This window comes from Vidua chalybeata, chromosome 8 (genome assembly GCF_026979565.1).
Source record: "Vidua chalybeata isolate OUT-0048 chromosome 8, bVidCha1 merged haplotype, whole genome shotgun sequence".
Classification (NCBI taxonomy): domain Eukaryota; kingdom Metazoa; phylum Chordata; class Aves; order Passeriformes; family Viduidae; genus Vidua; species Vidua chalybeata.
Genome location: NC_071537.1, coordinates 34,020,931 through 34,048,430, shown reverse-complemented (window position 1 = coordinate 34,048,430; position 27,500 = coordinate 34,020,931). Strand labels below are relative to the sequence as shown.

The following is a 27,500-nucleotide window of genomic DNA, read 5'->3' as shown; positions in this document are numbered from 1 at the left end:
GTGTGCATGCACTCTGTGACCACTCCGAAAATGTTGCCGATGGAGCCAAATTCCTTCCTCCAACTTGCATGCAAACAAGCCACTAATTTCACTGGCAGTTGAATGTGCATATCTGAGGGCAAAATGTGGCCAAAAGCTTTTGAGCAGAAGTTTTAGCATAATCACCCAGAGAAAAAAAAGGGGGAGGAATTGCAAGTGGAATTTTGCAGGCAAAAGAAGGATAAAAAAGTAGAAATCAAAGTGTTGAAAAGCTTTCCAGTAACAAAACTCTTCTGAGTTTTTTAAACAGCACAATAGCTATTGATGGGTAAAAAATAAAACAGAGTAGTATATCCCCTTGAATTTATTCTGGTCCCAACAGGCTGTCCTTGGCATTTTTTCGGAAGAAACCCTTGAGAAAACATGTTGTCCAACGTGGAAAGACACGGAGGATGTCACAGAAGCAATTTGTAAAAATGTTCTGGGAGACACACCAACGCTGTCAGGGCCAGGGAGCTGCTTAGCTTCACTTTGATTTACAGATAAATACAGTGCGTCTGGGGCTTCCAGTTGCCGACTGTGCGGGCGAGCTCCCGATTACGTGCTGCATTCTGACTCCGTGGGATTAATTGGGACCACCAGGAAGCATGGCAGCAGGAGTAACCTTCCTGATTGCATGCTGTTGTAAGGACTAAGGAGAAGGGCTTGTGTGTGGCAAGGTGGGGCTCAGCTTCTCCTGCCATGGGACTGGGGGCCTAAGATGAAAGGTAAAGAGGACATTGTAAAATGAGGATTTTCTGGATGTTCCCATGCAGGTACAACTCTGAGTATTGAACGTGGCTGGCTGTGTCTGCCCATTTTTTAACTGTGATGCACATTTTAGTGTACTTGGGGGTTTCTGTAGCATATTGAAGTGAAACAAGTGCCCAGCTGAGATATTTTAGTTTTTATGGCATGATGAAACCTGCATGGGACATTTGCCCTTCAAGCCTCTGGTGCAGCAAAATATAAAAGCTGGAGTAGCCTGGAAAGGGCTGTTTGGGACCTGGCTTTTATGGATGAGAGGATCAACAGAGCAGGGATGGATGGTGCTGTCTGAAAATGCAAGTGCAAATATAACTCATGCAGAGTGATTAACCACCAGGGTTCTGATGATTGTTAATTACTGGATTTTCATTCTGGAAATGGCTACTTCAGCACAGGGACTGGGACAGAGCAGGAGTGTGTTTCAAATGTAAATAAATGACCTTTTTGGTACAAGGTCCTAAAAAAGCTGGGATTACAGAAAGGAGAAGGGAAGCCAGGAAGTTATACCATGAAAAACAGCTTTGTGCTGAGTTGTTTATTTACTTATTTTTAATATGTCTCAGAAAGGTTATGAAAAAAAGTACAAGTGGATCAGCTGGAAGTGTTGTAATATTGAAGAGAACCTCATGTACTGCAGGAAAATAAGCACTATGTGTGCATGGGGGGAATGGGGATGAGGTGAAATTGCCTGCTTACAGGTGATACTTCACTGTATTGCTCTTGTGGTGCAGGACAGCTCTGCACAGGAATGTGATGCCATGAGCCCCTGGCCCCAAAGAACAGCTGTAGAGTTTTTGTCCAGATCCAAGTGCTCCTTGACCTGCAGCAGGTTTGGATGATGATCCTCTACCTTGTAGTCCCTGATTTTTCTAGTCCTGATCTTCATCTTGCAACACCTGCCTTCTGTGAATTAAGCCAAGACAGCATCACTTCCTACCCTCGCTGCCAGCAGGTTCTACACACCTCATGCAGGAGACTGCCAGTTGGGAAGAAGCATTTCAGGGGCACTTCAGGTTTCCGAGGCTTGGGAAGTAGTGTGTGAAAGCACCCCCTCACCCCTAAGACAGCAAACCTTCTTTACCATCATATACTTTCTTGCAGTTGGAGGGATTTGTCAGTGGGTTCCTATGGGTTTCTGAAAAGTTTCTCTACCTCTTGTGAAGATCCTCTGACCCAGCCATGGGGACTCCCCTTGGTGCAGCTGCAGCAGGACCTGTCATGCAGGGTAGACTGGATGCACAGGCTTTGCCATCAGAACCTGAGGTAATGGGGCTGGTATTCATTGCCTGCCTTTCCTATGGCTGTCCTTAGCATCACTGACATAGAAAACGGAGCAATGACACCTTTCCTCCTTCTCCCTTTCCCTTTTATTTTTTCCTTCTGAAGAGGCTTAGAGAGTGTGTCCCTTCAACAGGTCTCCTCTCCACCAGCTCACCTCCCTCCCTGCCCTCAACTGAAAACAGCTGCCAGGAAATATTTCTGCTGTTTTGCTGAAGTGAAAACACATGGAGGTGGTGGAGGGGAAGGAAGGGCAGTGTTTATATTGTAATTACTGTCATTTTGTGAAACTTGGGTTGAGGTGGGGAGAGGGGTATGTTGAGCATGGGGGTGCATCGGTGCACAGGGTGGGACCCCCAGAGATGGCGGCTGAAGTGAAGCACTACAGCCCTCAGTGGTCCCTGTGAAGAACAGGCTGCTCCTTGAGCACCAGCACCAGTTTATCCCAGGTATCCAAACCACCGAGGCTGAGCAGGTGCCCTCTGCCCAGGGCTGGCATTGGGGCTGAGGGGTCTCTGTCAGGGCAGGTAGGAATGCCCGGGGATGGAGGTGGGGCTGAGGGATCTCTGAGGGGAGGCAGGAATGCCCGGGGATGGAGGTGGAGCTGAGGGATCTCTGAGGGGAGGCAGGAATGCCCAGGGATGGTGGTGGGACTGAGGACTGTCTGTGAGGACAGGCAGGAATGCCCGGGGATGGCGGTGGGGCTGAGGGCTGTCTGTGAGGACAGGTAGGAATGTTCAGGGATGGCGATGGGGCTTGAGGGATCTCTGCGAGGACAGGCAGGAATGCCCGGGGATGGCGGTGGGGCTGAGGGCTGTCTGTGAGGACAGGTAGGAATGTCTAGGGATGGCGGTGGGGCTGAGAACAGTCAGGAATGCTTGGGGATGGTGATGGGGCTGAGGGGATCTCTGAGGGGAGGCGGGAACATCCGAGGATGGCGGTGGGGCTGAGGGATCTCTCAGGAGATGCGGGAATGTCCAGCGATGGCGGTGGGGCTGAGGGGTCTCTGTGAGGGCAGGTAGGAATGCCCGGGGGTGGAGGTGGGACTGAGGGATCTCTCAGGAGATGCGGGAATGTCCAGGGATGGCGGTGGGGCTGAAGACTGTCTGTGATGAGAGGTAGGAATACCCAAGGATGGCGTTGGGGCTGAGAGATCTCTGAAGGGAGGCGGGAACTGCCCGAGGTACAGCCGGTTCCAGCCGGTTCTGGCGGCTCAGCCGGCTCAGTGCAGCCCCTCCGACCCGCCGGTGTGACGCCTTGAGCAAAACGAGGTAAGGAAGGGGGAAAATGCTGGAAAATAAAGAGGAATGAGGGGGGAAAAAAAAGTGATGAACAGCCCAGTGGGCACCAGGGGGGTTGAGGAGGAGGTGGGGGTCCTACCTGTGAAGATGCCGTGATGGGGCAGGTGCATGGCCCCCGGTTTTCTCCTTGTCCTGCTGAGGTGAGAAGTGTGAGTGACTCTCTGGGTGACAGCTGGACACCTCCAACCCGACGCAACCTGAGTTTGGGTCACATCAGTTATGTGAGGAGAAGGTGGAAAACGAGCACAGAAACGTGCGTTTCATCTGTGTGGCTGTGGGTTCGAGTGACAGACCCTGAAGGGTCAGCTCAAGCCCTGCGGACCCCACTGCTGGGTCCACACAGAGCTTTTTAGTTCCATTTTCTCATTTCAAGGGAAGTATTTGGGTGGGTTTTCAGTTTCAGAGTACTAGATGCTCTGATCACAACACAGGTTTCTCTTACGTAAGAAACCCTGTAATGTGCTCATTTTCTGGGACAAGAAGGTGTTTTGTCTAATAAAGAAGGAAGAAAAGTTGCCTTGGCACTTGCAACTGATAACTTGTATTTTGTGAGACAATCGGTTTTGACTATAGGATAGATTTGATAGATTTGTGCAAAGTTAAATGAAGATAACATGATTTTATTGCAGTCGTGATGTAAACTGAGACGCAGCTCTGCCAGGAAAGGTATCCCTCCCTCTGGTATATTGTAGAGTTGTGTATAGTTCATGACTGTGCAGATTAATTGGCTTAGGGCTAAAAGGGGATATTGAAGACTACTTCTTTGGATCATTCATTGTGGTTTTGTCCTCGTGAGGCTGGGAGCATGAGGCAGCTTGATGGACTGATTTGCTGCTCACACAGCTCTGTTTTTCACCAGAAAAAATATTTAACTGCTTAGTGTCTGGCTTCAAATTGAAAGAGGGGAGGTCTAGCTCAGGAAGAAATTCTTAGAGGGTGATGAGGCACTGGCACAGGTTGTCCAGAAAATCTGTGGTTGCCCCATCCCTGGATGTGTTCAAAGCCAAGCTGGACAGGGCTTGAAGCAACCTGATCTAGTGGAAGGTGTCCGTGTTCATGAGAGAGGGTCGGAACGAGATGATCTTTAAGGTCCCTTGCGGTCCAAATAATTTTAGGATGCATTCTGTGAATCTCTGCACTTTCCAACGCCGCTCCCCACAATGACCCCTTGCATGGTTCTTTGGTAGCCCCCAAGAAATCTGCCAGATGAGAGTGCTTAGGAAATTGATTCCCTGATGGAAGGAGGCTTTGATCCGCAGCAGGTGCTTCTTGGCACAGTAGGGTGGGAGTGGAAAAACCTGCACACTGGGCTCTGTCTAGATGGAGGCAGAGCAAGAAGAGGGAACTGGTGACCCTGGCATGTGGTAGGCAACAGCTTGCCATTAACAGACTGATAAATATGACTGCTGTTGGGACCATAGCATTCCTAGAAACTGCACACAATGTATATGAATAGTGGGAGTGTGAGCTCCAGGCCGGAGTGGGATTTTTAGTGGCTCTTGCCAGCAGTGGTCGTGAGGACTCTCGTTGATTCCGAGTTATGTCTGACATAGACACGGCCAGGCAATGTGCTTTTGTCAAAAAACAATATTTAATTTTTCATTATTTCTTTCTGCATTTGTGCTTTTCTTTTCATCAAAGCCATCACTATTTTCCTTCATTTTTCCAAAGGCAGCAAACAAACAAGGCTTCAAAGTGAAACAAGCCTGAGTTTTCTTTTCCCTCAGGAGACTTGTTTTCCTTATTTTCAGAAACCAGTTCTCATAAGTCCCTGCTGCTGGGCCTCCCAGTCCCGTGCAAGGGGAGCATCAAAGGGGACAGGGCCTGGTGGGAGCTGTTTGCAACCTGACAGTGTTTGGTGTTGCAGTCTCCATACTTTGCAAAATGCCATTTTTTGGGGAAAATTGCCTGAATTTGACTTGGATCCTACTGTGTAGCTGCCTGGTCCTCCAGGCTTTTAATTTTTTTTTATCCAGTGGAGCAATGAGCATCAGCCCTGGAGCTCTCTTGCACACCTGCAGTTATTGCTCATAGTTTACCGTGTCAGTTCTTCTGCATATGTTATTTTTTTCACATCTGCTTCTGCACACATTATTTGATTTACTCCACAGAGGAATCCAAGGACTTGGCCGCAGCAGCACAGGAGTCAAAGGCACAGTGTTAGGACCACAGTGTCCCTTGTGAAGTCAGCCAGGAAAACATTGCATGCCTGCAAATATCCCAGACAAACAGAGGGCAGTTTCGGAGAGGTGTGGGCAGGGAAATGAAACCAAAACAAACTCTTGCTTTCAAGTAACACACCAGCTTGGTCTTTGCAAGTGCGGACTCTGTGCAGTTGTTTGGGCCTGAGCCGAAGTGTCTGTAAAGTGCAGCCACTCAGATTTGATGGTGGTTTACACTTCTTTGCTAAATGTGTGTCCCTACAGGAGGTACTGGGACATGGAGGCTGGGGAGATGTGTGGGTACTGTTAGGTTGTTTAGTGGAGACCTGGCAGCAGATGTGCCTGTCTCTGCTGGGTGTTGCTCAACACCTTGGCTCTCCCACACAGAAAACGTGCCTGGCTGAGCCTCTCTTTCCAGGCCAGCCACTGTGGTCATGTTCTTGTGTAATGCAGTGCTTGTTACAAGTGAGTCCACCCACTCAGCTGCAGTGTGGGCTTCGCTAAAGCTTTTCAGGAGTGATCTTGCCCATCCACAGAATGACAATCCTCTAATCTCCTTTGCAACCCTTGGCTGTCCAGAGACAATGGTCCCAGGAAAGCTTGTTCTTAACCTTTTCCCAGAGAGCTAATTTTGGTGCCATGCGTACTGCTAGGCTGACAGAGCCCCTGAAAACGTGGAGGAACTTGGGAAGGGCACAGGGTCATTGTAATGGAGTGGTTGTTCTTCTGTCAGCATCAAAGCATTAAGAGTGAGGGAGGCTTACTCACTGGTGTGTCCCTAAGGGCTTCTCAGGTCACCCTCAGCACCACTCACTGCCTTTCTCTGGATGACACATGGCACGTGTGTCTTGGAGGTGTGAGTTGAACATAAACATGCTTTTAAGTGATGTCCTGCTTGACAGGAACCTTTCCAGACCTGGAGGAGGATGCCTTCGTGGGCAGCATGAGATTCAGGACTTAGAAAGTAAGGGTTTGATAACTTTGCCTTGAAACTCCTTGTGGCTGACTGTTTATTCATCTCTTTCTTACTTTGACCCTTGTCAGCAGTTTATCTTGAGGCAGCTTAGCTTAGAGTGGCCTTGTTTCCATGAGGAGGAAAGGGAAGAATACCCCAAGAATGAAAAGCATTCATTGATCACCAAAGGCCACTGAGCAGTGGAGTGGCAGAGGTGGGAAAAACACCAAGTGGTCTATCCATCAGGCCACGGAGCCCTAGAATTATATGTGCCTTGCAACAGAAACTCTTAAAGGACAAAAATGTCACAGGGATTGAGAGAAAGCCACAGACTGTCTATCTGAGGCCACCCTCTTATGCAGATTACACCTGTCTCTGCTGCAGACAATGGGCACTTCCAGTGCTGTTTCCCTGCAAGTGGTCAGCCCCTGGAATTGTGCCTGCCTGTGAGATACAGTTTGTGTTTCAGCCTGAGCTGCTGCTCCCACCAGCTTCCCAACTGGATGTGTGGAACAGTGCAACTCTGAGACTGGCTCCCAGCCACTTTTGGGGGCTACCTCAAGGCACTTGCCACCTTGCCTCAGTAGTCCCTAACAAAGCAAATGGCAGCTCGGGCTTGTTGCTGTCAGTGGCAGGATTTTAGCACCTTGTGGCTGTCAGCAATGTTAGTGTCCCATGCACAGCGTGCCACTGGCCCTACTCTGGCTGTAACCTAAACCAGCCTTGAATGTATCCTTGATTCTGTCCTGGCAGGAGACGAGAGAATCCAAATCCAAAAGGAGCATGCCGTTTGCTTTCTTAAAACTGTGTTTGATGTGGGGTAGTGTTAAACAGGTTGACCAAGCCTAGGAGAGAGAGTCATCCTTGGAAAAGGCAACCTGAAAGGACTTTCCCAGGAAGACCAATTCCGAATCTGGCAGTTATAAAGCTGCTGCAGCTGTCAGATAGGCTTCTAGGAAAAATAACAGGACAGCGGGGCAGAGCTGACAGCTGAGCTGGTACAGGTGACAAAAAGCCATGCTGCCTCACCAGGCACTGAAGTGACCATTAGCCTCTCATAGGGTGTAAAAAATCAAATTGCATGCCAGAGTGTGCTTTGGACAAAGCTGATCTGGGACCTGAATGCGCTGGGATATTTGCTGGTGAGTGCAACTGGATTTTCCATCTGGAAGGCATGACTGTCTGGCCTAGAAACCAATTTAAAGAACAAATTAGATCTGGCTGTTTGTCAGAGTCTCCTCCTCGAAATGCAATAAGGACAGGGTGGTTATATAATGTAAACCATTCTTGGTAGTTTAGTGGTCCTGAAACAACAAACAAGCCAAGGAGGGAAAAATTGGTTCACAGAATTCAAAGCCAAAGGAGTTCAGCTGAGGAATTCAGTCCACATGATCCAGCAGAGATGTGTGCTGCTATTCCTGTATGTCTTGAAAGGAAACTGCCACCAGATCCTCTGCTATTTTCTGTCCACAGGGCCCTACTGATAGGCGTGATATTTCAGCCTCTGCACTAAACCCCCGTGCTCCAAATATGCAGGGTCAGTTGTGTGCAGAGCCAAGCAGTGTTCCCCACTGCTGGGGCGCCAGTGGGAGGCAGCTCCTTCCTCACCAACACATGTCAGAGCCCTCAGGAAAGGCAAACCTCTGTGGAGAAGCATGGGTTGTGGTGGCTTTGCCCTGATCCGTTGCAACATCCACTGACACAGGCAGGATGGGCACTTCAGAAAGAATTTCTTCACCTGAAGGGTTTCCAAGCACTGGAACGGGCTGCCCAAGGAGGTGGTGGAGTCACCATTCCTGGAGGTTTTCAAGCAATGATTGAGTGTGTCCCTTAGTGCTGTGGTTTTGTTGGCAAAGAGGTGATTGGACAAAGGTTAAACTCCATAATCTTGGAGGTCTTTTCCAACCTAAATGATTCTGTAATTTACAAGGTGTGTGGTAGGCAGCAGTCCCCACTAACAAGGGGTTCCATGCTGTCTTCTTGCTGACCCCTCTTAAAGCAGAGAAGTTTATTTTAATCGCTGTATTGGTAGCAGCATGTGGCCAAATTAAAGAAAAATATTTTTTGAGCCTGAAGGAAGTGAACCACCATTTCAGACTGATGTCCTTCAAGGGCCACTGCAAGGGTCTGTTTACTACTTATTACTGATCTAGTAATTATATATGCTTTACTTCCCGCTGTTCATAACCATCAACAGGCCTCTCAAACTTGAAAAAGGTACAAAGCATGCACATGAAGTGGACAGCACTGGTTTATTGAGGAGAAAGAAGAAGAATGTTACAGTGCATCAAGATGAGGTTTCAGATGCCTGAGGTAAAAAAGGAGTGCTTGGCTTAGCCATGTGGACAGTGAGTTTTGTAGTGAGACGACCCAGATCTTCCCTCTTCTCACTGGGACCTGTCACAACAGATTCCCATTTTCTGGACTGGCATAAATCTAGAGTGACTGCACTGACATTGAGCTGGCACGAGACCTAAGTGGGAAAGACTAAGGAAGCTAAAAAGAGCTTTTTTTCCATTGACTTTAATGAGTCCCAAGTGAGAAGGATTGGACCCTTTTTCTTAAAACATTTTGTTTATTGGCACTCAGCTTCAGATGTGCCCTTTGGGTGCCCAGCCTGATGGAGATGCTACATCCTAGAATACTGCAGCCATCGTGTGAACTGGTCTTGCCAAGTGTACCTTTGGGATAGAAAAAGCATCTTTCCCTTGTCCCCCTGTGATGCTGCTAAAAGAAGGCAGAGCCTCCAGTGGCAGCTAAAAACCTAACAAGCTGGAAGAGACTCTGTAGATGCTGAAGGTTTACTGGTAAAGCTGCTTTTAATAAACCAGGTTAATTACCCTGCCAGGGAGGATTTACATCAGGTGCTACGAATGCAGTGGTGGTGGGAGGGAAAACTCTGCCGTGGAGCCATGCTGCTCTCTGACACCAACAATCTGCTCCCAGGCTCACACCCTTCCTGCTTCACTTTGCTTTCCTGTCCCTCACACTGGTGTGCGGGACTGACCCGTGGAGGGCAGAGGGCACGAGTGAGGGCTTTGCCCTGCTCACGGGAACAGTGGAGCTACAGAAGGACATCAGCAGTGCTCCTTGTCTCCTGGCTTTCCTCCGCGAGTAATTTCCAGGGAAATTGAACCCGACTCCGCTCCATTAGCCACTAACCTCTCATCCACTGGGCCTGTCTTTTGCATTATGATGGAGCAGAGCTGCCTTGTGCGCTGCTGTCAGGGTATGAATCAGCTTTGATAAAAGACCAAGTGTTGGAATGAGAGGAAGTATTTACCTAAAGTTGTTTTCAATTTCCTGAGCTTGCTATATCCATTCTCCTTTGCTTCTGGATTCCAAAACAATCAGTCTTCTGGGGGAGCCTTGCTTCATTACTTTTGCTTCCCCCAGTGCAGTTGTCACTTAGTCTGGGTTTCCCAGTCCTCCCAGCTCTGATTCATTAACTTCAAAGTTCATACAAAGCTGCTGCGGGTTTCCCAGCTGCTTGTGCAGGGATACACGCCTGCCCTGGCACTGCAGGGCTTGGTTTTCCTAGACAGAGCTGTGACACAGCTCTGCCTCCCTCCCCTGTGCATGCGGCATCTGGTCGGCCCTGGGCTGGACCCAAGATTTTGGGGTTTCTGGCTCACCCCATAGAGTGTTCACCCTACATATATTGACTTGTTGTCCTTGGTTGGTGGCAGCTTGAGTGTGATATGCACCTGCCAAAGCTGAAGAGAAAGAGTTTTCTTAGTCATGTGTGTGGAAATAGGTAGTGGAGGATTAACAAGAGCCCTCTGCCTGGCAGAGGGGAGAGGGAGGCTGGAGGAAGGTGGGCTTTGGGGTGGATGGAATAGCCCAGCTGTGCAGTGAGGCTGAAGGCTTTCAGCAGTAGCTTTTCACTAAACTGTTTAATGGTAAATCTAAATGCAAATCAGTGCTCTGGCTTATCAGTCCCACGTGTGCCAATGCACTGTGGCGAGCACCACGGTGTACAAGTAACTAACTGAGCATACAATGCCTGAGCTAGGTTTTAATAGAGGGAGATTTTCTGCTCAGTGAGGGGCCAAGGGAGTTGCTGTTGGGAACAGAGGAGCTTTTCCTCAGAGCCCCAGCCTTGGGATGGAGAATGTTGTGCCGTGATGATTTCATGCTTGAAAATTTCACCTTTGTTTTTCCACCTGGATGAGAAGATTTTGAGTATTCAGTCTGAGAACCTCTTTGCTACAGCTAAAGGTATGTACTGCTCCAGCTGTGCTGAGAGCCTGTAGCAATGCTCTGCACCAGGGATTTCCCAGGTTTGTCCCAAGACAAAGAGTTTCCAAAGCAGCTCTCCCACTGTAGGCACATCTCTGTCATGAGCAAAACCCATCTCCCACAGGCTGCTGTGGGAATTCTTAGACTTGCAAGATACTGGCGAATATTGCCTCAGGGATGGAGGCTTTTTCTTGTCTTATTTGTAGCAATGTTGTTCTTAATTTAATTCTCTTTCCCACCCAGAGCTCTGCAGGAACCAAGATAACAGCAAAAAGCAGCCTAGCAGAGATGACCATCTCTGCAGACTCCAGTGGTACCGAAAATTAAAAATCAGCTCCAAACAAGGAAGAACAAGCCCAGCAACAAACAAAAAACCAAATAACTGCTGCAAAGAAATAAAATTTCTTCCTGTGAAATGCTTCTTGGCCATGAAGGGTTTCTGCTGTGAGGAAAAAGTTCCTCCATGAAGAAGGGTGCAGAGCCCGGTTTCCTCAGAACCATTTCCCTCATCATCTGAACAAAAGGTGAGAGGTTAGTTGAAAACACAAGGACAGGCGTGGGCAGTTTAACTGTGTGACCACCACTTGCTGTCCCGTGCTTTCCTCCAGCAAAGCCTTCCCTCTGCGGGGTGTCTGGGAGAAGGGGTGGCCCCAAACTGTGCAAAACCTGTGTTTGCTCCATCCTCTCTTGGAAGCTCTGACCCAGCCTCTGCAGGAGCTGCTGGTGGCCATGCTCCCACCCTGGACGCAGCTCAGCTCTGCTTGGCTGTTCTCACACAGCTCTGGGGACAGGTTCCCAGCACTGCAGCTGCACGAAGCCAGTTTGGCTTTGTTGGGACAGAGGCAACAACGAGCTCAGGCATTTTAGGGTTATGAAAATATAAAACCCTACCCAGATACTACTAACTTTGCTTCTGGCTTACTTCCTTTGCTGCTACCAGTGCTAGGAGTTCATATTGTGCAGTGAACCCCTTTGTTTTGTAGGATGCCAAGTGATTGAAAACAGCCATGATATTACTATGCATGGACAGTGTATTTTTTCCATGTATTTTCATAACCCTTTTCCCAAAGGATCAAATGTGTCTTTATTCTATAACTCCACAATGGGCTAGAGCAGCTCCTCGGGCGGGAATTGTTCTGCTCCATAGGCCACTTAATACTTCTTATAAACAAATACCAAATTAGGTAGGTAATACTCAGTATTCCTGACCTTACTTGCAAAGTATGTGTAACTGCATCTCAGAGGGACAAGGGTGTGGAGATACCCATTGTGAACCTGAGGTTAAAGATGACAAAATACTTGTTATGGGGTTTTGGTTTTTTCTGTCTTAGTTTTTGGAGTTGTTTGTTGCCTTTAGTTTTATTTTAGGAAAAAGCGAGGGTATGTGTATGTGTAAAACTACATTTCTCACAAAAGAAATGCAGGGAAGCTTTGATCTCAGACCTCTGTTGTACCTTAGGCATCTCTGGTACCTAAGCCAAAGTGTATCTAGTTGAGAATGGAGTTTCAATACTGCCATGGATATATTTTTAGTATGCATGTGCGCTTTTTGTCCCTAGTTAACACTGTGTAATTTTCTAAATATTGTCTAAATTTGAGCCATGACATCAAGACTCCACATCAGAGCAGGATCCCTGGTCCTTCAGAGTCCCTGGCATGGGAGGTTTCCACTCTGATTGCCTTTTGAGGACAGGCTGCTGGGGACAGACAGGATACTGTGGGAGCCCTATAGCTTGCCTGCACTGTGAGCCCAGTGGCAGATGCTGCCAAACTGTTATGGAGGTGATGTTGTCCCACTACAAGCCTGCCAGCCTCTAGGATATAGAGCAGCTGAGGACTGGGAAGGTCCATGACCAGGAAAGGAAAAAAACTCCTAAATCTCTCTGCCCCAGTGTCTGTCCCATTTGTGTGAGAGAGTTCTGACCTTTCCTCACAGGGGCCCTGAAAACTGATGTGGGTTTTTCTATTCCCCCATTGCTGTTTCTGTCAGGCAGCCCCCCTAAGATGTTCCACTCTCACTGCCTTGCCTTGGAGGGATGTGGCTGTGCTTGCCGCAGCCCCTTGCAGTGCTCCATCTGAGCAGCATTTTGCAAAGGGATGGTCTGCAGACCGTGTACTTCCACTTGCAAGAGTCCTTCCCACCCCCTTGTTTTGTTACCCTCCTTCCTCCTCTCTTCTCTGCTCAGAAAACATCTGTTTCCAGATGTTGTTCTTGAATCTAATAAATGCAGCGAAAGGCCTTGAGTTAATATATTTACAATAGCTGGAGATGTCGGCTGCTAGTTAATGGTGGTTCGAGCACACCGAGACCCCCATGTTTCCTGTGGCGGGGGGGGGGAGGGGGAAAGCAGAAGCACAGAAAGAGATCTGGGGTGGGGTTTTTCTCCCTGGTAAACGGTCTGAAAAGGGGAAGATTAGTGACAGGATTGAGCACATGGCATCTCCAGGCAGCTGGCTTCAACTTCCAGTTAGTGGCAGGAAGGACATGTTATTTTTTTAATGGAAGGTTGTCTTTAAGTGAAGGAAGGTGAGGAAAGCCTGCTGTTGTTACCTGTCCCTTTACAGGTGAAGACCTGTTGTAGATACCTCACTGGCTTGAACTGTGCTCATAGAAGCAAGAACCTCATCCATGTCCAGCTCTATGCATTTCTGGCCTGCAGCATGGAGTGATTCATGTACACAGTACCTGCCTTGGGTCAAAGAGGGTTTACGGTCTATTGCAATGAGACCACATTGTGCCATATGAGGAATCCCCACATATTGTGAGCACTGTGTGTCTGTTGCAGAGCAGTGCTGGGCAAACTCTGTGAGGTGCTTTGCCCACGTACAGATGTCCCTGAGAAAGACAAAGTGCCTGTGCCAGCTCAAGACTGACCAAGCTGGAATCTTGCCACACCTGCTTGTAACTGATCAATTGACCCAGTGCCATGGGCTAGATGTGAAACTTTTTCATTGTAGAGGAGTTTTAGCTGCTTTAGGAGGTTATATGTGAGTTCTATTCACTCCAGTTCTTTGTACGTTTGTGCTGAGGTCCTTAAACATCCCGGAAGATGCGTTAGAAGCAATGGAAGTGTGTGGTTGCTGTCCTTGTAAGGAATATCATCAACCTCCCCAAGGAAAGAGGGATGCAGCCTCAAGCTCAGTGTGTGCAGGGCTTTCTAAGAGTCACTAGTCAGTGAAATCACTCCTGATTGCAAGTGAGTATTTGTTTCTACTCAACCAACTTCGAGAGTCACGAACTTGCAGGAGGACTAGTTTCAGGCCAGCGCTCACCTCCTTTCAGGCCATTCAGAGAGCTGAAGTCTGGGCTGTGCTCAACTCAGGGAGTGCTGAGATGATTCCACATGCCAGGCCTGTCTCTGGAGGCAGCTTTTTTGTTGAGCAGTGCTGCAGACTCGACATGCACAGTTGGCTCAGGTTTGTGGCTAAATTAGTCCATCTCTACTGGCATGGGGTGACAGGGCTCCGTAATATCTCATGGATAAAAAAATTACCCTCCTGCACATCTGCAGCAAAGGCTTCTGCGTGAAACCCGTCTGACTGCAGCTCCCCAGCCTGCAGCAACTATGACATACCCTCCAAATGAGCTGATCAGCTGGAGAGGGGCTGGCGGGGAGGCAGGAAAAGGCACTTACAGAGTCATTCAGGCGATGCTCGTGTCTGGACTGCAGGATCTGTATCAAAAACCAGCGCAAAAGAGCAGAGAGCTCTCCCCAGCCAGTGGGGGAAAATGTGGTGTAGACACCCAGCAGATTTCCATTTTTAGCTTAGAGGGTGTGTTTTTGTGATTTCAGTGCTAAAGGTGGGGGGAGAGAGACAGCCTTAGGTGAAACTTCGTATAACACAGGCAGGTAGCTACAGTCATCAGTAGTTCAACCCCAATCTTGAGGTAGTGTACTGCAGCACTCTCTAGGACACTCGGCACCAGTTGCTGACTGCTATTTTCCTGAGAAGATCTCTGCTTCTCAAACACTGTATCATCAGCCTCTAGGCATCTCCCTTTCATTTCTCTCTGTCTACTTATTTGCTGTGATTGCAGGTGGTATCTTGGGTAACTCCCATGGAGCCAGGGCCTCAAAGACGTCTTTTCCTTTGGTAAAGAAGTAGGCTGCTAACACGGGGGGAGACTGGGCAGGGGGTAGGAGACCGGGGTGGCTACACCTCCTGAACGAGTGCCGGGTCTGTGGGTTACACATCTCTGCCCCGCTCATATGAAAAACTGTTGAAAGGCTGCAGCCATCAGAGGGGTGTTTTCCCTGCGTGCCAGAACAGCAATGCAAATTTGAGCAGTGAGATGACAAGAAACCCACTAAAAGAAATAAAGAAAGGATTTCCTGCCTCGCAGACGCTAAAACCCCATTTTGGGAAGTGAGTGGCTGTGAAAGGCATGAGGCCATTCAAAGAATTGGGGCTGTGTGCTACCGGGCCCTCGGAGGGTTTGTCTGGTGGAGGAGGAACAGCTCGTGCTTGCGTTAACCTGCTCCCAGAAGGTCTATCTCTTCCAGCCCCCTGAAACAGAGACCAGGCCAGAGATGAATATGAGTTTTCTCTGCCAGTTAATTTCCAGCACAGACTGCACGCAAAATCTTCATTTAAAATGTGTAAATGACAGCGAAAGAGCCACAAGGGAGCCAGATTTTAAGAGACCAATTTGCTGCTGGGTTTTAATGACTGTGCACCACGGTGAGCTCTGTGCTGCTTCACTGCTGAGCGTGCTCAAGGAGAGGATGAAAGAATGGACAGACAGACAGGCAGGGGCTCAGCAGAGCCTGCATGTCACCCTGGAGGATAAAATATTGTATGTTATGCTCAGAAAAACTGGGAGACGTGGCCCTCCCTTGCTGTTGAAGAACAGAAGGAGGCTTTGTTTCCCAGACGCATGGCTCAGAGCTGCCCTACAGCACGTTTTGGGGAGACTGCTCGCTGCCAAAGGGGGATTGTCTGTCTGGTGCCCTGTGCCTGGTGGGACACGGAGATGATGGGAAGTTCTGCTTCACTAGAGGGCCTCAGCAGATTAGTTCTTCTGAACACCCCTGCCAGGTTGTACCCCCAGATGTTCCCCCCTTGCACTGCAGCTTGATTGCCTGGGGTGTTTCTCCCTGCTGCCCTTCACTTGTTTCTTGCAGAGCCCTCAGCTGCCAGCTCTTGTTTCCAGATGTTTCCCTCTGCTTCTCACCCTGCCTGGCTGCTCTCCTCAAAATGTCGGGGTCCAAATACCCCACTGCCGGTGCCTCAGGGCTGTCCCAGGATCTGCGTGGGGGACGCGACAGCCCGTTTGTACCATCCCATAAAGTGCTCTCGGCTGCCTGGAGGAAAGGAAGACGCAGGCTGGTGTGAGCCCAGCCTCTGCTTTACAATCTCTTTCCTGCCACTATAAATAACCTCGGCGAGAGTCACTTCAAAGGGAAGGGCTGGCGACGGAGAGGTGGTTTGGGGACCGAGCGGGACAGGGGCGTCCCACTGCCCAATCCCACCCCGGCGCTTTGCATAAATAAATAAATCATGCAGCAAGGGAGAGGTGGAGAGAGAGGGCGAGCAGAGGAGGTTACTTTGGGAAGCCGCGCAGCTCGCTCATCCCAGCCCCGTAGTTCGGAGGGAGTGTGTCATGTTACAGGGGAGCCACGATCAGCCAGAGCACAACGTCGCCGCAGCAGCTGAGAATTACCTCTCTCTAATGGGGACTTTCATGTGCGAGCTCCTGGCCAGTCTGCGAAGGAACTGAAACTGATAGCTTAGAAAGAATCAAAAACCTACCAGCGAACCAAAAGACTGAAATACAGGAGGGAAAAAAAAAAATCTTGATCAGATTATTTTTTCCCCCCTCGCACTCTTTGCTGCAGTTGGATCCCTTTTTTTCTGCACCCCTTTTATGTGTGTGTGGTTTGTTTATATTTTTTAAAGACATCCCCCCCCCCATCCACTTTTCTCATTGCTGTCACTTCTGATTTGCTGGCACTGGGATTCCCTTCGACGTTCTTTTTCTATGCCTTCTGGATTGTGCGTCTTGGAGTAGGAGTGAAGCTTTATTTATTCTACTTATTTATTTATTGTTTCTCAGGACAGGGAGGGAATGTTGGAGGAGAAGAGCTGGAAAGGTGTCGACGAAGCAGCTTTTGACAGGGGGTGTGTGGCTCCCCCCAGGACCGGCGATGGGGAGAGATGCTGCCGCCTCCCTCTCCTGCTGGGCTCGGGGCTGCCCGGCGTGTCCCTGCTCTCTCTGGTGCTGAGCCTCCTGCTGTACTTTCGGACCTCCGATCTGCAGTCCCGGGTGTCCCACTTGGAAGCGGACAGACCCACGCAGCTCCCTGCCTGGCTCTCAGCAGACCAAATGGAGACAGCTATTTTGGGAAGAGTTGACCAACTGCTCAATGAGGTCAGTGTTCTTTCATTTTGCATGTATAGTTTGTAGTATTATAGGTTTGAGGCATATGCACGCTTGAATAGTCGCATCATCCATTTTTTCCCCCCTTCCTTAAAAATCTATCTGTGTACGAATGATGCTGCTGCTAGGTTGAATTCCCAGTTCCTTCAGGTCCCTCCCACCTCTCAAACTTGCTTGGCGTTTACTTCTCTCTTCCCAGCCCATGCTGTAGCTGTAGCGTGCACTTTGCAAAGAGGAAAGCCTCAACCCTGATCCTGCTGGGGAGGCAAAAACCTCCCGCCCTTCTCTTCAGGAGTCTTGCATGCTGAAAGAGTTAGAATTAGAGGTTAAACCTGGGGATTCAGCATAGGTTTGAGCCCCGGAAGGGGGACGGGTAAGGCATGTCGCAGCCAGCATGGCTATGGGCAGAGGTAATTGCAAACATGCCAGTGTTGTGATGGGCTGGCATCACAGGTTGCTCCTGTACCAGCCCTGACCCTTTCCACAGCTCCTGGCTCAGGAAAATGAGACACATTGGTGTTGCCAGGATGGTTTCTGGTACTGCCAGGGCATCAATATAGAGCATATGGCTGTGTTATACTCACTTGAGTCCCATCCAGACTCCACTGGACCCTGTTCCTCCTCTGGTGATGGGGGCATGCTGCTACTGGCTTCAGCAGGTCCATAAAGAGGGCCCAAAAGCGCAAATTGTTGTTGCTGACACCTTTTACTTTGCTGTGTTGATGCTACTGTGGGTTGTCTGTGTTCCTCTATTCTGTCTGCGATGAGTATTCCTTGCCTTGTTGGTCTTTGAAGTGGTGTTGACATGTGTCAGGGAGCAGATGGTGGCTCATGTCTTTGAACTCTCCAGACAGGTCCCCACTGACCTGTTCCCACAGCTCTAGGAGAGGCTTGGGGGTGAAATTCAGGGATGGAGCCATTTCCACCCACCTCTCCTTTCTCTGTTTACTCTAGCTTTGGTTTGAGTCATGCTGGAGAGATCCCTAGGGCTAGCCCAAAAACTGTTTGTAGCTGAAAAAAAAAGCTCTTTTGGGCTGCTATTGCCAGATGAGGTGAGGAATGGGATGATCAGAGTGCTGACTACTGGGACCTGCCTTGGACAGTGCTACCTGGCACCAGGGGTGACCCGGACCCCCTCCTGCTTTCTAGGAGCAGTGAAAGTCTGCGGTGAGGAGTTTAAACCTACAGCTGACAGGCTCCGCTTCTGTTTATGGGTCTTGTGAGAGCAGTCCCTGGATCTGCTGGGGTGTGCAGCCAAAAGCTGTGAACCTTGAGTTAGCAAACACTGCAGGAGCTGAAGGATATGGTTTTGAGTTGCCTCTTTGGATGAGGAATAAGGGAAAGACAGGGTCCATGGGGCAATATCCTGCTTTAAAAAGGGGTTTGGGGAGGCAGAAGCATTGCGAGTGATTGGATCCATGCCCCGTGGTTGCACTCTCCTGCAAGGACTCCTTCCCTGCCACCAGGCAGGGGACAGTGCAGCGATCCCTCTGTTGCTGCTGGCATGAACGTGCTGGGAAGTCGAAGTTTATCTCTACCGAGATTTGAGAAGTGCCTCCCGGGAATGGTGCCTGGGGCCGGATGGCTCTGTGTCCTGCTGGCTCTGCTGGCAGCGACACCTTTCCACCTTTTTATAGCTCGGCTTAGCGAGGAAGTGGGGGTCTCATGATGCCCATGTGCCCAGCAGCACCCCTGTTTCCTGAGCAGCCCCTCCTGTGCTCCTAGGGGTGGCCACAGTCCCTACTGCAGCCAGTGTGGGGAGCAGCTGTAGGACAGGAATGACTGCTTGAGGGACCAGCACTTGCTCCTGAGTACCGCCAGGATTATCAGCTCCATCCTGAGCCACAGCTTCAAAAAGAGCTTGGAGAAAAGTGCTGGAGAGGGATGCCTGGCCCACGTCTCCTGTCCCTTTATACCGGTGAAGGTCTGATGCCCGTGGGGGAGGTGGGCTCTGTCCCTCAGGGAGGACACCCTTTCCAGCTGTGCTGCCCACTTCTGCTAAGCATCTAAACCTCAGACTTCCACACTCAGCCAGAGGCACTGGCATGGACCAAACAGCTCGAGCTCCAGGGCAAGGGGCTGCTGGTGGACAGATGGTGGGGTGCCCTATCAGGCTTTTGATTAGGAAAGAAAAATCCTTCCGGTCCTCCTTTTCATTATGTCTGAAGTGGGGCCCAGGACTGACTGGTGAGGGGCAAGGATGGAGAAGAACAGACTAGGTAAAGGGAGCAGGGAAAGGATGGGAGAAAAAGGTAAGGAAAGCAAAGTAAGTTGTGCTGACCATGAGTGGGGGAGAGGGGCTGCAGATGGGTTTGCTGTGATGGACGTGAAAGTAGGATATTCATCTCCCCCTGCTCAGACCCTCGCCGCCTCTCATTGCCACATCCTCACCGTTTCCTGGTGTTTCAACCTTAATGGGTTTCACAGCTGCCAGCTCAGTGTTATCCATCACAAAATAAAACAGCAAAGCTTTAAAGGAACCCCAGCTTTAGAAAAAGCTTATCAGAGGTGGGAGGGAAGGCACAGCACAGAAGCACAATTCTAGCTCTGGTGACTGTGAAGATGAGCTAGAGGGATGTGACTAAGTAAAGTCTGTGAGGGCTGACAGAGGAGCTCTGAGGTTATGCTCAAAACCTGCACTGCTCTGAGTTGGAGTGTGTAATGCCCTGCAGTCTGGGCCATGGCTGTGCCCAGGTGCGCCCTAGGTGTTCCCAGGGGTCTGCAAGGGACACCATACAGATTGCACTGAGAAGTGCATGTTGCCAAAGTCCTTTTAGAGGCCTTTCTTCTAGACATGGAAAAAATAAAGCAAAGTGGCAGAGAGAGGAGCTGGGGTGGTTTGCTTAAGATGTTAATTTTAAGGCAGCTGGTGGGGATGTTTTCTCCATCTCGGAGCCTGGTTTTCGAGCACTGGTGGCTGGCTGTGACAGAGTTTCCATCTCAGCTCAGGAGGAGCGAGGAGAGGGCGGCAGATGCTTTCCCAGAAGCAGCCTGACCAGTGCTTCATTTGCTACTGTGTAAACCTCTGCCTGGTGTAGGCGAATACCACAAGGGAATTTTCTACCAGACTCAAATTGACTAGGTTTTCTTGTAAAAACATCTGTGCAGAATGGGCCAGAAACAGGTAGTACAGGGAGAACTTTAACTCCATGTAGGAATTCGAATTCCTCTGCATTTATGAGACATCATAAAATCATACAAGGAGCACAAATAAACTCACTACTTGCATTTGCAAGAGAGGCAAAGCTTTCCAAAGAAGAAAACAAAGTCCTTTCCCATGCTGGGGGACACTTGGTGCTATTTCACTTGCCAAAAGCTCATCAGGGTGGAGAACGGGATGGATTCAGAGCTGTTGCTAGGAAAGAGAAATCCCAGAATTTGTGGGTTTGTAGAGATAGAAATGCGTATGTGTGATGCAGCAGCAGGTAATCCTGTGCACCCTGGGGGAAGATCAGCTGCCCCTCAGCCTTCTTAGGGGCTTGTGTTGAAGGTGTTTGTTGTGGTTTTCGTGATTCTGAAGGGATTCAGGAATGTGCCTGTGAATGGGGAGGGAGCACTGATCCTCACTGCTTTCCCAATAGTCTCATTTCTCTGGAACTCTTTCCTTACTTATGCAAGCAAAGGAGGGACACCAGAAATCTCCTTCCCTCCTGACTTGAAGCGTTTTTCTCCCCTCCTTTTATTCCATATCTCAAAGCACACTGTTTTGTTTCCCAGGGTCTGTAACCTTGGTCTAAGCACCCCCTGCCCACATCTTTAGCTTAGTGTTCTTTGCTCTACAGTCAGGAGATCTATTTTTTTCTTTTAGCTTCTCTGGTAGTTAAGTTCCATTTCCTTTCAGCAGCTTGCAATCCCTGTACCTAGATGGTGTTATTTCCAAGCTTTTTGCTCCACCTGGGAGGACTCGCTGCTCGCTTTTGCTTTGTGCCATATGGTCCCATGATCCCAGGAGCTGGGCCTTTAAAAAAACGGGGAAATTGGAGGTAAAACAATAAGAGTTAACAAAACCACCCACCCCTGAAATCCTCCTGATGGTTGTAATAGATTATCTATTTAAAACGTGTTTCTCTTAGCTGTTGGAGATAGTGGTGGGAAATGATTTCACCTCCCCGGGTGACTGCAAACAACTGGGAATGCTAAAGAGCTATTAATCTGCCCCCTTTGAAGAAGTGCCCTCCCTCTCACCTAATCTCAAGTGCCCATCCAAAATAGACAGGCACTTGCAAGTTTTAGGAGACCACAGCCATGGTCCTTTAATGTCAGAAGTGGTCTTGCTGTCACTGCTCTGTCCACCCATGTCAGCCCTGTCCTGTCACACTTGTGGTGAGTTAACTAAACCCATGGGAAAAGCCTGTGCTGACTTTACTGCCCATTCCCAGCAGGTGTTTCAGCATGACCCTCCTGGCCTTGCCCTCTTGGAGAGGGGATTTTCCCTTTCCTCACACTCAGCAATGTGCCATGGCTCCCTGAATCCACAGAGGTGCAGGTGGGGGCAATCAGCTGTGGCTCCAGCGCTGGCAAAGGATTTTTTCAGCCACTTGCCGTGGTGTAGGGGGAAGATGCAGCTGTTATGTCACTGGATAACGTGACAGACGAGAGCAGGCTCTGCTGGCAATGCAATCCCCTCCATAGGAAGTGCTGTCAACCTTTCTGGAAGGCAGCCTGTTGCTGCTCTTGATGTTACAAGCTCCAGGTATGCCCTAGGTGAAAAAGCAAACCCCAGATCCCAAGAAGGAGATTGCTAACACTAGATTTCCAGAACCTACCTCCTTTTTAAGTTTTCCTTACAGAAGCCAACTTTGCCCTAAAATTTAATGGTTTTCTGTTGCCTGGGAATGAAAGTTTTCTCTTGGAAATTACATTTTTAGAGGAAATTACATTTGGTTTGCTCTCCTGAACAAAGCCAGCTTCTAGTGTTGGACCAGGCAATATTTTGCACAGTGGAAACAAGGGAAGCAGAAAAGGCTGGGGGGGTTTGTTTTGTTTTGCCATCTCCACCCAAAGTTGAACTGAGGTCTCCAAGAGCCAAGGATTTTTTCTGTGGCAGTGTTTGTTTAATAGACTGTGCAGGAGAATGAACACCAGGCACTCCTAAATCCCTGGTAGGTTTTGCCTCCCACTAAAGGGGAGCAGTCCCACGGCACCACTGCCCTTTGCACTCCCCAGGGATGTGCAGAGTGCTTGGGCTTGAGGGAGACACGAGGGATGGGGCAGAATGTCCAAATGCTGGTAAGTGTGCGATGGCTGCCTGCTCATGGTGCACAGGGCTGTGCTCCAGCCTGCCCAGTAGCACCTGCACCTCCCTCCCCAGGGGCCCCTGGCCTTGAGAAGGCTATTTCAATTGTCCCAGGTCTTTCCACTACCTTGACCCTGCAGATAAAGCCTCAGGGAAATGTTATCAGCCCTATTCCGTTCCCAGTCATGCTCAAGTCCTGCTGGGTCATCACTTCCCTGTCCAGTTATGCTGCTCCTCTCTTTGTAAGCCTGTGCAGCAGCCCAGCCAAGGCCATTCCCCCTTACAGCCCCTCCAGTGCCTCTGCACTTGGATCACAGGGCAGGGATCTGTTCCGTGTTTCCGTGCAGATCTCTGTCCTGTAAAGGCCTCTGTTGCATGCAGGGTGTTTGGACCCTTGTTGGCTTGGCAGTGGCTTTCTGCTCCTGCTGTTGCAAACCATCATCCCTTCCTTGTCTGAGCCTGATTCCCAAACATGGGAGCACCACCCAAATGTGGCAGTCTGGCGTTGGAGATGTTTTGGTTGGCCCATTTGTAGATGGGAATGAGGTTGTGTGTGTCCACATGCCAGTGAGTATCCAAATAAAGGCTCTGCTGTCCTGCTTGTGCCTATGTTTGACCACTAGCAGTTAAAAACCAGGCAGTGCTGCAGAGCAGAGCTGTGCCATCTGGGGTGGCAGCAGGATGAGAACGTGCCCAAATGCAGAAATTCACATATCTGTGCTTTTAGCTGAGAAGGTAAACACTGATGAAATGCCCTATGGGAACTGTCAATTTTCCTTGCCTAAAACCCTCTCCTCACCCGGCTATCAAATCAACTTGCTATCAAAACATTTCAATCTACCATGCAAAATAAAACTCTGAAAATATTTAATTTCTAGGCAGTCACAACAACCGTTACTCTTTTGACTTGCAATGAGGAAGCCAGTCCTTTCAAAGTGAAAAAATGGAAATGTTCCAGCCAATTCTGGCTTCCTTCATCCCAGGCAGAAGCAAATTGATTTACTTTTATCCTCTCTAAAAGAATTTTTCCCCAGACTGATACCTTCTTGCAGGAAGATGTTCAATTACTTGTGAAAATAAAGCAATTTCTATATGATCTTGGGCACGGGCTTCTGTTGTGTCCTATACAAGGCTATTTCTTTTGAAATATTGGCCCACTTGTGAAGTAGTTCAAAATATAGGAAGGCTCAACAGGGATGGGAAGTTGGGCTTGGAGGTAAGGAGGGAAGAGAGAGTGACTCCAGAGCTTAGGAACCCCAGCAGCTCAATGTTCTCAAATCATTAACCAAGTGTGGTTTGCAGGCATTAATGAATAACCTATTTGGATTGATTTGCATTTTCTTCACTAAATTACGGTTATTTTATAAAGTCTGTGAGGGGTGGTGGGGATGCTACCCTTGAAGTGCATTTTGCTCAGGACATGGATTAATTTCGTTGACATTCCCAGCGAGGGAAGATGCAGTGACCTCAGGTGGACTTTATTTGTCCTTCAAGAGATACACAGATGGGCCCAGAGAGCAGGAGACTGGCACGCTGGCACCATTAGAAATCCAAACTTGTATATGAAATGAACATTCTGACAAAATTCCACCTTGTGGAAGCTCTTGATAGGTTTTTTTGTGTTCTTCCCTTGGGGAAAAAATAAGTTTGACAGCGTCTGAAGATTTGAGGGGATTCTGTTGCTGTTTTCAGTTAATCTTCAGCCACAATCTTGCAGTGGGACCCTTCTGTCCATCCAGGTGTCTCCAAGAACATAAGGAATGTGCTGCAGGGTGGAAGAGGACCTGCTTCAGATCTTCATTTTCTGCCCACTGAGCGGGTCTTCTGAGAAATGCGGCTTTGTCACGAGGGCACAGTCACCAATTTATTTGCCACTGCTGGCTCTTGGTTTTGTAATGCCTGTCAGGAGGACCACATTTGGAGGCCATTACGAAACTCCCTCAGCCTGCTTTCAATCAAACCCTGCATTTCTAGTTAAGGGCTATGAACTTTATTGCCTTTCTTCGTTCCCAAACTGCTCTGCCCTGTCTCTCCCATCTCTACTTGTGCAGCATCCCCTCCCAGTTCCACTTTTTCAAGAATTTGAGGCTTTGGTTTCAATGGTACAAATTAATCTTCTGTTTTTCCTCTCTTGGCAGAAATTAAAGTTCCACTTGCCAAGACATCGAGAAGTTCGAGACACACACCAGCGATGCAACTGCCCGGCAGGTAGGGATCCACAGCTGGCACTGTGGAAGGTGACAAAAACTTTTCTGTCTACATCTCATTGAAGGATTTTTTAATGCAGTCGCCTGTGTGAATGCAAAGTTGTGTGTACTTGCATAACAGTTTGCTCGAGGTATAGGAAATTGATATGGAGATGTGGGCAACAAGTTTGGTGTTGTGCGTGGGTGCCAACATGTAAGAAGAACAACAGCAAAAGTGATAGACATCCAGGTGGATGTCTAGATAGCCAAAAGAGAAGGACACATCTGGAGAGCCAATGTTCCCACTGATTTTAGGTATCAGTTTTGAAATGGGCAGAGAAGCTCTTGAGAAGTGCATCTTTCTTGGCTGATTTTGGAAGGTTTGAGACATGTAGGCTAGATCCAACACCAAAGCTGAATTTTGGTGAGCCAAAATGCCTCTAGGGTGAGAAGATTTGAATTCCTTGGTGTTCTACAACTATCCGAGGCATGTTGCAGAATTAACAGCCTTCTGCTAGAAGCAGCCATTTATGAGGGGCTTGAATGAAATGGTCACTTGAGGTCCCACTCATATAACATACAGAAATATTATGGGATTGCCTAATTGCATTATGGTTTTAATCATGTTAATATCAAAAGGCTCTTTGAGACACATCTTCTGAAGTGGTTTCAATACAATAAGTGACAAATTGCTATGGAAAAAACGTTTGTGAATGGCATTTCATTCCATGAGTATGAATCATTCAGCCTTTCTCATTGTCTTTTGATGCATTTGACTAGAAAAAAATAGAGAAGTTCCAGCTACCACTCACATCCAAAGTTGAAGTTCTGGGAGAATTTGAATCTGTATATTCAAACTCGGTGACTGAAACTCGTTTTGCAAAGAAGGTGGCAGGGAAAGTTATGTCTGGATGAGCACGTGAAAGTAGCATTTCCATTTTCAGTTGTTTCCCCTTTGGCTCTCCTTCATGTCCAGTGTGACAGTATCTGGCAGTGTGCTTAACAAAGGGTATTTAAATGTGGTCAGCAGTTGGGATAAGGGTGGATAAAATTACAAAGGGGGTGTCTTCGCTGTAGGTAAGGTCTCAAAATCATTGCATTTAGGCTTGTACAGACATAGTCTCTTGCCAGACTAAAATGAATTTGCAGCACAGCAGCTTGTAAAAGCAAGAGTTAAAGCTCTACAGGTTTGTGGTGGAGAAGAACTAAAATCCAGGATCCACAACTGTAGAACATTGGAAAAAGCCTGATTTGACTAGTCCAGATCAGGACTGTTGGACTTTATTTTTAGTCCCAGAAGGAAGCAACAGGAGCAATTTTGGTTTAAATTTAAAAGATGGTACAAATGAAACGTTTTCTAAGTCTCATCTCTCAAAAGAACAGATCAAAACTGAGTTCAGCTGATTTTAAATACCAATATTTTCCCTTCAGTAGGAGCACAAATCACAGCCCTCCTCCATTTTTAAGTTCTTGCCTGGACTTGACAAATAAATGCCATAAAACCACAGGAGTGAATGTCCTCCTGGTGTGTCTGAGCCAGCTTGAAAAGGGAAACTTAGAACTTGAATGCAGAGCAGAGAAAAAAGATATTAGTTCCCTTTTGAGGCCATCTGAATATCACTCCTACACCATTTGTGTGATGGATTCATCGCCCAGGCATTTCAGCATTGAGATCTTTACACTTGGTTCCAGATACCCACATCCCTTGGGAAGCTTTGGCAGCAATCTGTGCTGGATTTCTCATAAATCTTAGGTGCCCATTCATTCCACTAAGCTCATAGTATTGCTGAATAACAGCTTTGATTCAGGAGGACAGTAATAATAAATGTCTCCTAAGGACTGAGGCTTTCTTTTTACCTGTCAAACTTGCTTGTCTTTGTCAAATATTCTGTGGATACAGAAACTATATATAAAATTCTCCCCCACCCGTCAGCTAATACGTTGAGGGAAATTGTGAAACCATGGTCTAAAGCTGATGTTGTGGCAGGTGAGGTTTAGATTGGCTTGGAGCAGTACAGAAACAAAGGCACCTTCAGCCAGCTGTTGTCTCCTCTTAGACCCTTTGTTCCAGGGTGTTTCCCTTTGGTATCCAGGCTGGTGCAATGCAGCCCACCTGACCATTTTTCAACGTGGTCTCTCTTCCAGCACAAGACCTTGGGAATCCTTTTCCTCTATGCATTTTTTCCCTGGTGTTTAAAACGCCCCAAGGACCAGACAAGATGACTTTTGCGGGAGACCAAGGTATTCAGAAGCGTCAAGATGTTGCAAGACTTGGCGCATGCCTGTTGCTTCTCACTGGCCCACTTCATTGCCCATAAACACATCGTGCTCCTCAGCAAAATAAATGTTTATCAGAAGTGACATTTGAGTTCACCCTGTGTGTGAGTCAGGTCCCTGCATGGCAGAGAAGGGGAAAAGGAAGACGAGTTCATTTGCTGACCTGTTCAGTGCGGATGTGGAGGTCCAGGGCAATGTCACCCATTGCCATGGAAGAGCTTCTGAACAGATGGGATTGTGAACAGAAATGGTTTGGAAAAGCTGAGAATAGGAGAAAAAGAAGATTGTGAAGTGTGTGACTGTGCTGTGGCTATCTGAGAGTGTGTGATAAGGATTCTAGAAATAACATGGTCAGGAAAACAGCACAGTTGTATTTACAGCAAATGATAAGAAAAGTTTAATTTGACTGGAAAACAGCTACTTCAGATCACTTGGGCTGGGTGTAACTACCTGTGAGATGTTGCTCCTTGGCATTGCGTTTTTTGGGTTTAGAGGTCACAGTGGGCTTCTCCAGCAGTGCCTTGGTGGGGAGGACACAGCCCTCAAGTTTAACATAACCTATCTGGGTAATTAATGACTTTATTCCCTTCAACAGATAACCTCTGTCATTCCTTCTGTCCCCACTTACTGCTAGACAGATCTGGGACAACTTTGTACAGGTTGGAGAAGAGAAACCTCAATGGCAACAATGACTG

The 27,500-nt window shown here is 48.4% G+C and overlaps 1 protein-coding gene across 1 annotated transcript; it reads left to right on the top strand.

Annotated features, from left to right (window-relative positions):
• Positions 1 to 16,251: 16,251 nt before the first annotated feature.
• LOC128791157 (collagen alpha-1(XIII) chain-like) lies at positions 16,252 to 26,846 on the top strand. Its single transcript, XM_053948497.1, has 4 exons — positions 16,252 to 16,595; positions 16,783 to 17,097; positions 24,481 to 24,550; positions 26,674 to 26,846. Exons 2-4 carry the CDS (start codon positions 16,795 to 16,797, stop codon positions 26,844 to 26,846), a joined length of 546 nt encoding a protein of 181 aa, XP_053804472.1. The 5' UTR covers positions 16,252 to 16,595; positions 16,783 to 16,794.
• The last annotated feature ends 654 nt before the right edge of the window (positions 26,847 to 27,500 follow it).